Source organism: Cynara cardunculus, assembly GCF_001531365.2.
Source record: "Cynara cardunculus var. scolymus isolate 2C chromosome LG 16, CcrdV1, whole genome shotgun sequence".
Classification (NCBI taxonomy): Eukaryota; Viridiplantae; Streptophyta; class Magnoliopsida; order Asterales; family Asteraceae; genus Cynara; species Cynara cardunculus.
This window is the reverse complement of record NC_037543.1, coordinates 12,015,081-12,026,543: the sequence shown is the minus strand read 5'-3', so window position 1 is coordinate 12,026,543 and position 11,463 is coordinate 12,015,081. Positions and strand designations below refer to the sequence as shown.

General features: G+C 36.2%; 1 protein-coding gene across 2 annotated transcripts; it reads left to right on the top strand.

The window, feature by feature from the left end:
* Positions 1-241: 241 nt before the first annotated feature.
* LOC112529174 (nuclear poly(A) polymerase 4-like) lies at positions 242-10,971 on the top strand. Of its 2 annotated transcripts, XM_025140292.1 has the most exons (13): positions 242-376; positions 1,819-1,991; positions 2,095-2,172; positions 4,574-4,681; positions 5,219-5,281; positions 5,370-5,531; positions 7,460-7,573; positions 7,654-7,716; positions 8,004-8,333; positions 8,442-8,606; positions 9,127-9,618; positions 10,508-10,584; positions 10,675-10,971. In XM_025140292.1, exons 2-13 carry the CDS (start codon positions 1,848-1,850, stop codon positions 10,697-10,699), a joined length of 1,821 nt encoding a protein of 606 aa, XP_024996060.1. In that variant the 5' UTR covers positions 242-376; positions 1,819-1,847; the 3' UTR covers positions 10,700-10,971. The 2 variants fall into 2 exon arrangements, with proteins under 2 accessions (XP_024996060.1, XP_024996061.1); XM_025140293.1 differs by lacking the exon at positions 242-376 and having other exon boundaries at positions 1,842-1,991; positions 2,067-2,172.
* The last annotated feature ends 492 nt before the right edge of the window (positions 10,972-11,463 follow it).

Genomic DNA, 11,463 nt, shown 5'->3' with positions numbered 1-11,463 from the left:
CCCAACCAATCCCAACTTCGTCTAACCCAAAATTCCGTCAACCTTAACCGGTGGGCCCTAATGTAGGCATTGCATTTATTGCAATTTTTCCGAAATGAAATGCATAATAAAGTTTTGATGTCAAGAATTGTCATGAAAAGGGTATTTATAGAAGAAACAAAACTTTTGTGGCCAAAGCTTGAAAAGTAAAAAAAGAAGATTTAGAAATAAAAATTGGAAAGAAAAAGTACAGCTAAGACAATCGATGAAATTAAGACTTTGACTTCAGTCCGCAAAACTCAAATCAGAAAACCACCGGAAAATTTAACCTCAAAGCGGTTTCAATTCCGATTCTCCGCCGGTCTACGATGCGCCACATGACGCCCTTCTCCCTCAGGTCTTCAAAAATCTATTTCTGTTCTTCCATTGGAAACTATTGTGTTTAGATCTTTTTCTCTGATTCTATGTATCCATAAATTGTTAACAACGGTTTAGATATGATTCAATTAAGTGATTGTTATGTTTGTTAATTTTGCAATGCAATTATTGCATGGAAAGTTTACTAAGTTGCGTAACTTGATTAGACTCAATTCGATAATTCGAGTTTGTTTTTGGGTTTTGATTTGCTTTTGTTAAAGTTGTTATTTTGCTGTTAGTTAGGGTTCTTTTTGAGTTGTATGAATCTTAGTTGGTAGGTTTGAGGGTATAAGACATGCCAATGGTTGCTTATGTGTTTCAAGGTTAAGAGCTTAGGGTTTTGATCTCACTCTTTTTTCCAATTGTTTTTGTTTTTTTTATTATCTTCTCACTTAATTTCTTTGAGTCAAAGGGATAAACATGTAACTGCAAAAATCTGAGACAAGTTCTAATAATTCTCTAGACAAGGCTGATTCATTTACAATCTATCTCAGACCAATTTGTTTTGGTCGAAACTAACAATAGGAAGAGTAAACTGTAAAGAGAATCCTATTGAACATTATATAGAGGTGTATCTTTTGTGGATTTCATAGCATCCTTGTACACAATATCAAAGCTTTATTGACTCAGATTTTTCTAAAATACACACCCAACATACTCTTGGTTACCATCATTTTTGGTAATTTTCTCACTCTGTTGTCACACCTATTAACATTTCTGCTACATTATTCTTGTGGTGACCCAAGATCATGCCTCATATATCATAACAAGTCTCAGTTGTCTTATAGCACTATAAACTTACCTACGAGCTAGGATGAGACATTCAAAATCAAATATAAAACTCCAAAGCTAGTCCTCATTTCATCCACTCTTCTTATCCTATGATAAACATCTCATCATATGACAAACATCTCATCAATCTCTCCATCTGTTATTACTCCTGTTAAAAAAATCTTTACATGCTGACTAACTAAATCTTCACCTCATATATTTTCCTTCGGTAAGATTTAATCTAACCATTTTTAATCCAAGACTTTTTTCAGTTCCTCCAACTTTATATCAACATCCTTCCTGTTCTGAGTTCTCATCAATGTCTCACTATAGAATATAGATAAATAATTATTAGACCTTTTTAACAAGTACAAATAGATGACTGATGCTATTGAACTTCTACAAACTTGTATTAATTGTATATTTGACAATTTCTACCAATTCTACGTTTGGTCACAAAGATCAATATGTAGCTCCTATCAGTTCTTGGTATCTTTTGTTATTTTACTTTCTATTCCACTTGTTAATCCCATTCTTACATATCAATCAATCTGGTTTTCATTTAGTCTAGAATCTAGATTTAGTCTCAAAGTTTTGTTATTTTATTACATTCCTTTTCTAGGTGAACATGTTAGTTTGTTATTCATTTAGGTTTGTTGTAGAGTTTTGGTTGCTTTGAGATGGTGGGCTCTGAGAGAGAAAATGGTTCTTCACCAACACCACCGGCACAAAAGGCGGATGTGAAGAAGTATGGTGTAATGAACCCAATATCATATGCTGGACCAAGTGAGGTTGATGTTCAGAAGAATGCACTTTTGGAAAAGGTATACTGCAGTCTTGCGATGGCCCTTGCAAATTACAGTTATTTTTACGTTATAAGTTTTCTTCTAACTTTTCAGTGGGTATTTTATCTGTGTTGGCTGTAAGCTTTTGATGGACTCAGGGATTTATGAGAGTGCGGAAGAAACTGCAAGGAGAGAAGAGGTTCTTTCTCGTCTGGATAAGGTAATTCACTTGTTTCCTGTATTCTATTACAGACTTAAGATGTGGATCACTAAATCTCCTTTCAAAGTTTTCTTCATCAATTTGGATATATACCACAGGTAGGAATCTGTGTGACATTGAAGCAGATACAGTAACTGTTTATTTTGGAGGAATCAATTTGAAATGTTTGTTTTGACAATTACTTTAACAAGTGATGTCGCCCAAATTTGCTTCCAGGGGCTTGATATGACTGTTCGCAAGCACTTCACAACATTTCGTGTAACCTTAATGAATTAATAGTTTCCCACAACCCCTACATGTTACTTGCACTTGACACTCTCTGGTACTAATTTTGACTGCGTGATAAGGCTAAGGATGTGTAGAAGTGATATATTTAGGTGTCAAAGAGGTGTAGTGTTAACAATAGTTTCCTACTATTTTGAATACTTTATAATAGAGGTTGGTTATAACTGTCCTAAATTTTAGATTATTAAGTTCAAGACATTTGCAGATCATCAGGGGACCTTGTCTGGTTGCAGCTTGAGTTTACCTTGAACTGTGGAATCAAATTGGATCACACGTTACCGCTGACATTTGATAAACAGCCCAATCATCTTAGATGTCATCTTCTCAAAACTCCTGAACTTTTAATAGTGGATGAACAAAAGTAGAATATCTTGGCTACTTGCAATTTCATGCATGCTTGATGATGCTTTACGTGTAGGACCCATTTACTATTCATACTAGGACAAAGGAAAAAAAAAATTACGATGTATTTATTTAGTGAAGGTACAAGAGTGTTTAGCATCCATATTATAGTATTTGATCAGCAAACAAACAGCTTCACAAGGTTGCCAACATGTAAATTAATAGGGATGGATCCTCTTTCCTTAACCAGGCATCCAATGTTTTGGATTGTAGACTTGCCAAATAGTATGTACAGTAAGGTGGTTGAAAATCTGAAGTAGCCAGTTGATATGGCTTCTGCCTACATGATTGGCTGCAGCCTGCTGCATGTGCTTCTTTGGTTGTTGCAAGGTTAAAGTCATTAAAGAATTATTATTTAGTCCAGCTTATGCTTGGCTTGCTTGGGTTTGCATTTTGCACAATTTCATGTGAAACAAGTTTGGGGAAGTTAAAAGAGTCTTCAGACATGCCTGATCAAGTTAGATAAAACTCCAAATAGCTGTGGTTTTACTGGGGGTAGTTGAACTAGGGCAAGTGCAAGGCTGACACTGCCACAATCTTTGAAACTGTATTGGTGTTACAGGAAAGGTTTTCTGTTCCTGGAGTTGAATATATTCTTGTAACTGCTTAGTCGAGTGGTTTTAGAGTTCCGTAAAAGGTAGAGCAAAGAGGTTTGCGAATTGTATTAGGGTGAAATGACGAACTGTAGGGAAATTTTATTTGTTTTTCAATTATTCTGATTGCAAAAGATCTACCATTTTTCTTCAATAGTAGTACTGGCATGCATCCTTACTCGTTAGCAGAAGAATAAATCATATGACTTTTGTTATTGTATGTCAGGATAGGGGAAATTAATGGTGTTAATGAGATTATTTGCTTTGAAGACCTAAGGAAATTATTGTTTAAAAAGGATAGACTTAGAAAAACTGGATGAAGTTGGCAATATTCTGTTTTATGAAGGAACAGGAGCTAATATTATTGATTACTCCCTCCATCCCACCTCCAAAAGAAAGAAAGCACACACTCAATCAAACACCCGTTCAAAGTGAACACAAAAGCAAAACAAAACAAAAGAGTGGAAAAATAAGGCACAAAGATAAATAAAGAAAAGAAAAATCCCAGCTTCTGATTTTAATACCCTCAAAGCTACAATAAGCCTTTACAGTTTGCCTAGGAAGAAATCTTATATTCCTATTACTTACCTGGACAAACAATGTATCATTGTAGATTTAGAATCTGCACAAACGAAGCCAGGTGATTCAGTTTAGAATGTTTGCAGATCCACTCTCTTGGCACATGTAAGACGGAAAATAAAATAGTACTGGTTGGACTAATATCCTTAGGGGCACTGTTCTAAAATTGAAATGGTTGATCAGGTTTGGAAAAATCTGGTTTTTATTTAGCCCGTATTTCTCTTTGATATCATACATGCCTTTTGTATCACTGCTGTGGCCTTCAGTTCCCTAAAATCACATGAACACAACTATAGCAGTTTGCCAAAGTTAGAATCATATGCCCCATTTCTGTTCATGGATTGTTGATATGTTCCTCACAGTATCAACAGCTCCTCTGTTATATTTTCTTTGACATGCTTCATGTTTCATCTGATGGTCCAAAGATTCAAATGTATTGCTTTTAATCTACTAACCATATTCATTCTTTCGTTGCAACTCTTTTCTACTTTTCTCCCCTTCCTTATGAGGCATTTATTCTCAAGCTAATTATATCGTTGTAGATTATCAAAGATTGGGTGAAGCAGTTAACCCGCCAAAAAGGCTACACAGAAAAAATGGTCGAGGAGGCAAATGGTATTTTGCGTACCTTTGGGTCTTATCGCCTAGGGGTAAGAGCCTCTACTTTTTATTCTCTTGGGAGCTTTTGGTTTATAAACTGGTCTTGTTTGTCATTATACATTGTGAATATCAATAATTTGAGCATGGAAACTGATTTGGATAGATCACCGCATTGAGTTTAATGCTGTTTTGGCATAACTTGAAAGGGGAATTTGGTTTGCAATTTTAAGAAGGGAATAACTCCATGGTCATGGCTAAGTAAATAGCACCAAAAGATGGGGACACGATTATTGGAGGTTTATATTGGTTGTTATTTTCTAGTCATTGGCTAATTATTTTTATTACTTGATCTTATCATAGTGTGTATATATTTGAAAACAGTTGAAGGGATCTTATAGAATCCAGAATCTTACCCTACGCACACTCATGCACGTGCACCCCCCATCCCCATAGCTATCCACCCACAAATGCTTACCCATGTAACCCCCTCTCAAAAGTTTGCATCACCTTGAGGTATTTAAATGTTACTTCACTTGAGGATCATAATTATAAAATTATTGATAGACACTGAGACATTTTGGTTACAGGTACATGGACCAAATGCTGATATCGACACATTATGCATTGGGCCATCATATGTGACTCGAGAGGTGAGTAATGGATTTAGCTGAACATTTTTTTCTTTTATGGTGCATCTGGTCTTTATGCTTAAATCAACTTTACCGTTTCTTTCCTCAGCATGATTTTTTCGTTATACTGCATAATATTCTGTTGGAGATGGAAGAAGTATCAGACCTTCAGCCAGTTGATGATGCACATGTTCCTGTGATGAAGTTCAAGTTTCAAGGAATATCTATTGATCTTCTTTATGCGAGCATATCTTTATTGATTGTTCCAGAAGTAAGTACCAAGATCGTTTTTAGGATCTTGTGTTTTTTCCTTGTTAATTTACTTACTTTCTCCTGGTCTTTCCAGTCCTGTGTGGCAACTGATATTTATTTACACACAGCTTTAAGACCAGCTTAGCTGTGTGAATGCTGATCTATAAAGATGACATGCTTAGAAAAGAGTGTATAAGCTGAAAAGTTTGAGATGAATTTGAGGTACAAAGAGGAGAAAGATAAAAAAGTTCAAACGGGATATGTGCAATAGTGGAGTAGGAGATCAAAATAGAGGGGGTTATTCCTTTAGATGATTTGGGTATGTGCAATGTAGACCCTTTAGTAAGCCAGTTATATGTAGCGAAGCTAGAAAAATTAGCAGCAATTATTAGAAAAAATTAATCCTAAATTGCTAATGCGAACAAAGGTGATGCGAAGGATATCGTCACACTTGTATGAGTGGCAATTTCATGGGTAGCATGATGTTTTTTTAAATTTGCATGAGTAAAGACAAAGCATTTTCTAAGACGTAGCTTATCAGAGTAATTAAGCACTAAAGGCCAAACCATATGGACATTTACTAGCAACAGGTCTAATAGCTAATCTTCTACTTATATGAAGCTTTCTTGATTGGCACATTCTGTTCCATTCATTCTTTTTTGAACTCTCTACTTTGCAATTGCATAAATAAAGAAATTCTGAGGGTTGCACCCCTTTTTTTTGCTTCTGTGCTAAAGTTCCTGCTTCCATCTTCCTTCTTTTCATGTTTGAATTGAAGAAGTAAACAGCTGCTAGCTTTTAGTCTAGTACTGCTGTCAACAAAGAATTTCAAAGCCAATAACCTTTCCTATAGCTGCTATGAAATTTAACTTTTTATCAACTCCATTTCTTGGTTTTTCGGGTCTCTTCTAACCCTAAAGTATTTCAATCTGTAGTGTTATGAGACACCGAACAATTTTTATAATGTTGTTGGTACTTCTATATAATAGATTTTACATTCCAGTGACATGCTACCGTAGGGAACTTTTGATCTAACCTTTCTGCTTATCTAACTAATATAGTTGGATGAGGTCTTTCTTCTTTGGTATGTATTTTGTAATATAATATTTGCTGCATTTCTATGTTGCCTCCATCTTGTGTTATTTTCTCTTTGGATATGCTCACATGTGACTCCGCTTAGTTACTTCTAGATGTTATTTCATAAATTAGTATGCTTGGAACCACCACGTAAATCGACAACATCATCGTCATGTGACCCTTCAAGTCTTCCCTTGTAGCTGAAGCAGCGCTACTGGCTTCAAGGTGAGGTTGAAAAATGTCTGACCATTTGTAGGATCTGTCATGCCGAAGCCTCATGGGCTCCGTTATCCTATTTCCTAATATTTGTTTTCCCCAATTGAAGTTTGGTTAGTGGTATGGTGGTCTCAACCTTTCAATCATCTAGTAGGATGCGCTAGTTGATATTGTGGACCTTATGGGCATCTTGCAACTGCTTCTAAAAGAGAGGTTGCAGGATTCTTTTGCATGTGTCATGAGCTTCCTACAGCCAAGTGTTCCTTTGCCTATTTTCTCATAACTTTCTCTTCTCTTGCTATCAAAACTAAATATCAACTGTATGCGAGTCTTGGCTGCCATTACGGGTTTGACCTTACACATTCTGATTATTGATTTAAGATCTCATCTAGCTTTGCTTGTATGAGTATCAAAAATTGTCGTGAAGGTCTTACAACTTCTGTGGGATTCAACCAATGATAAGTGTTTTATATTTTCTAGTCAAATTACATAGGATTAGGATTAGTCACTTTCATTCTTACTGTTCTTCACAATAGTCATTGCTTTGCATTTGTCACCTAATCGTCACTAAATAGTTAGTGGTATAAGGTATGCTTCTATCATTGTTTGTGTTTGAGTTTGGTTTTTTTTTCTTGTGAAACTAACTTGTGACAGGATTTGGACATCTCTCATAATTCTGTGTTGTACAACACTGATGAGAAAACGGTGCGAAGTCTTAACGGATGTCGGGTTGCTGATCAAATTCTAAAACTTATTCCAAATGTAGAGGCATGTATTGTGGTCCATATTTATATCTGTCTGTGCATTACTGATTTTTGACATCTATTCAACTGCCTTAAATATTGTAGAACTTCTGCACAACACTTAGATGTTTAAAGTTTTGGGCGAAGAGGCGTGGCGTTTATTCAAATGTAAGATTTTGATTCTGTTGTGTTCATCTTGTTCATTTTACATGAGAATTATATATCAAAACAAACAAAGCCAGTATATCCACCCGGAGGTGGGGTTTGGGGGGAGGTGGGATGTATGCAAACCTGACCTCTACCTTGAGGAGTAGAGCGGTTGTTTCTATGAAGACCCCCGATTTGGGTAAAGTGTGCGAAAAGATAATGCATACTTTTTTTTGAAAGAACGTAAGAACTGGAAATCACATGAGAATTATATATTGATACTCTTTTACTTCTCACCTGTTGATTAGGTTACCGGTTTTCTTGGTGGTGTAAATTGGGCTCTTCTAGTTGCTCAGGTATGCCAGCTTTATCCCAATGCAATACCTAGTATGCTGGTTTCCCGTTTTTTCAGAGTCTATACGCATTGGCGTTGGCCAAACCCAGTCATGCTTTGCCCAATCGAAGAGGATGAGCTTGGATTTAATGTATGGGACCCACGGAAATGGTCCCGTGACCGAACACATCTTATGCCAATTATCACTCCGGCATACCCTTGTATGAACTCTAGTTACAATGTTTCTGCAAGTACCCTTCGTGTTATGGTGGAACAATTTCATTTCGGGAATAAGGTTTGCGAGGTAAGAGTGAAACCTGTGATTGTTGTTCTTTTGTTAATACTTGATTTACCGAACTTTTTCATTTGTTCTACTATTGATGCTGTGTTCTTGTTTTTGAATGTAATTTAGGAGATCGAGTTGAACAAAGCAAATTGGAGTGCTCTGTTTGAACCTTCTCTTTTTTTCGAGTCGTATAAAAACTACTTGCAGGTAGACATTATAGCTGCAGATGCTGATGATCTGCTTTCATGGAGAGGATGGGTGGAATCCCGCCTTAGGTTACTAACTTTAAAGGTCAAGTTTCTCTCCAAAACAATTCAACTCCAATTCGTCCACATTATTAATCTAATATATCCAGTTATTCATCTTTACATTTCTATTCACCTACTTTTTGGGAAAATCATTTTGTATGCCGATAGATTGCAATATGTGTCATCTTTCAGTCAATTGACATTACATTCCAGCTATTCTGGAATAAGAACAACAATTTCTGTTTTGATGTGCTATATTAAGTGCCAGGTATATGTATTGGGGAATTTTAAACCTAAATTACCTGCAAGTAGATCATAGATTTGTGCATGCTTGCCTTCCACAAGCCATGGGTTTCCATGGAAACATCTATTGTACTCTTTGGATTGGAGGTCAGGTCTACATGCATCTTATCCCCCAGACCCCACCTCTGGGTGGGACATACTGGGTCCATTGGGTTTAGCGGTAGTCACCTTTTTTGATATGCATGCAGAGTGTAATGCTTATTACAGGATAAGTTGCGAATATGTGACTAATCTCTGTTTTCTTTGTTTGTGGTTTTCAGATTGAACGCGATACAGATGGGATGTTACAGTGCCACCCTTTCCCAAATGAGTATGTTGATACATCTAAGCCATGTTCCCATTGTGCGTTTTTTATGGGCCTTCAGAGGCAGCCTGGAGTGAAAGTTCAAGAAGGCCAACAGTTTGATATCCGAGCAACAGTGGATGAGTTTAAGCAAGGGGTAAACAGTTACAATCATTGGAGACCGGGGATGGACATCTTCGTATCTCATGTCCGCAGGAGGCAACTTCCTGCGTATATTTTCCCAGAAGGGTATAAACGTCAAAGACAATTAAGGCACACTCCCCAGCACTCTACAAGAACCTCAAATGGAGATGCTGAAAGATCCAGCTCTCCATCCTCCGATAGGCGTTTCAAGAGGAAGCATGATGCTTCTATTGCAGATATTGGGTGTGGAAAACCAAAGAAATTGAGCCCAGAAAGCGCAGGAATTGCTCCATCGAGCCCAGTAATTCAAGGACTCGCTTGTGAGGTAAGTTTTCCAGCTTGACTATTTTTTTGTCACTTCCCCATCCTTGTTTACATGATAAGCTTTGTAGGACGATCTTGTGGGACCCTTAGTTGCACTTGCTTTTGGCAGCCTTCATATTACATGTTTTTTTATTATGTCAACCTTAGTTGCACTTGCTTTTACTGTATGCTAGACATAGTGCTCCTCCTGCTATAATAGTTTGTTTCATCGTGTTGCATCTGTTTCTTGTGTGCAAATACTTGTGCACTTGTTTCCTGGTGTTTTCTTTTGTTTTTGAAAGCTGGAGGTCTACTCCGGAACAACCTGTCTAATTGGGGTAGAGGTAGAGTCTGTTTACATCCTACCATTGCTAAATCCTACCTCTGTGTGGGATGGGTTCGTTTCGTTTGGTTTGGTTTGGTTTGGTTTATAGGAAGATTTTGTGAGAAGATGTTTATGGTTGACAGCAGTCTTAGGTTCACTTTTATTTATCCTTCTTACTTTCTTCACCATTTTTGGTATACTGTGTGGCAGTAATTTAAGGAATTTAAGAAATAGCAGAACTTATTGTCACAATACCAGTACATGTAGTCTATGAACATGGTTAATGTGTGACTTCATTGCCGGTCTCGAAAGAAACTCCCAAAGGGGTCTTCTTTAGAACTCAGAAGAAGTGTTAATAGTCGTTTATGTTATCTCCTATCTGTAGGTTGATCTCAAATGTTGCCTCACTTTGGGAGTTTCTTTTGAGACCGGCAATAATCCTTATTATCACAATACCAGAACATGTAGTCTATGAATATGGTTAGACCTCTTAATCCGACCCGGTGCTATGTATATTACTTGCTCTGTGTTTTCCTTTTGTTTTGGATGATGACTTATGATGGGTTTTTCTTGTTATATTGTCTAGTCTCCAATTGAACAAAATGTGGTAATGGAGTCGGAGGATGGAGCAAATAGTGAATCAATGCAGCCACCCACGATAAGGCATGTTTCGTTTGGAACCCAACCCACTAATGTCATTATCTAATAATGCCATCCATCTTCATTTCATCTCTTGTTTTTGTATCGTTGCAGGTTGAGCCTGGAATCAACGGCTTAAATTATCGACAGCTTCAAATCCAGGTGTTTGTTGTTGTACATAAGAGTACAATGGCATTAGTACCGAGAAACCAATGGAACTTTTTAGCTAGACTTTGTACAAGAATGACATCACCTTTCGACTTTTCTGTTATGTTTATGTTTATGCTTATGCTTATGGTTCATGTTTATCGTATATCTTATGATATTGAAACCGAACTGGTTCTGGTCATGTTTCGGGTAAATCGAATTTTGGTTCGGTTTGGTTTGGTTCTCGAGTTAATGGATTTTTCAGAAATTGGCCTTCGGTTCAAAATCAGAACCATTTCAATTTTTTTAGTTTTCAAAACTTTGAAATAATGTTGATTTAGGTTTCTATACTATATACTATTCGAATAGAAACAAATACATGCATGTATTTGTTTAATGGTCTGGTTTAGTTTTTGGTTCTATTATTTTTTATTTATTTGCACCAACCCTATATACGTGGTTTTTGACATTTATATAAAATAATTTATCGTAATATAATATTTATATAAAATAATTTATGGTAATATAATATTTATGTAAAATAATTTATCGTAATATAATATAAAAAAAACATTCTACACAGTCTAATATATAAAATATTGAGGAATTATATTCACTTTCAATGATTTATGTTTAGGGTTTTTGTTAACTATCAAAGTTCAAATTTAAGTTGAAATATGTTATTCCAGACTTGGGAGTTTTAATGTATGAATTTAAAGCTACACAACGATAATACTAAAAATCAAATTATTTTTA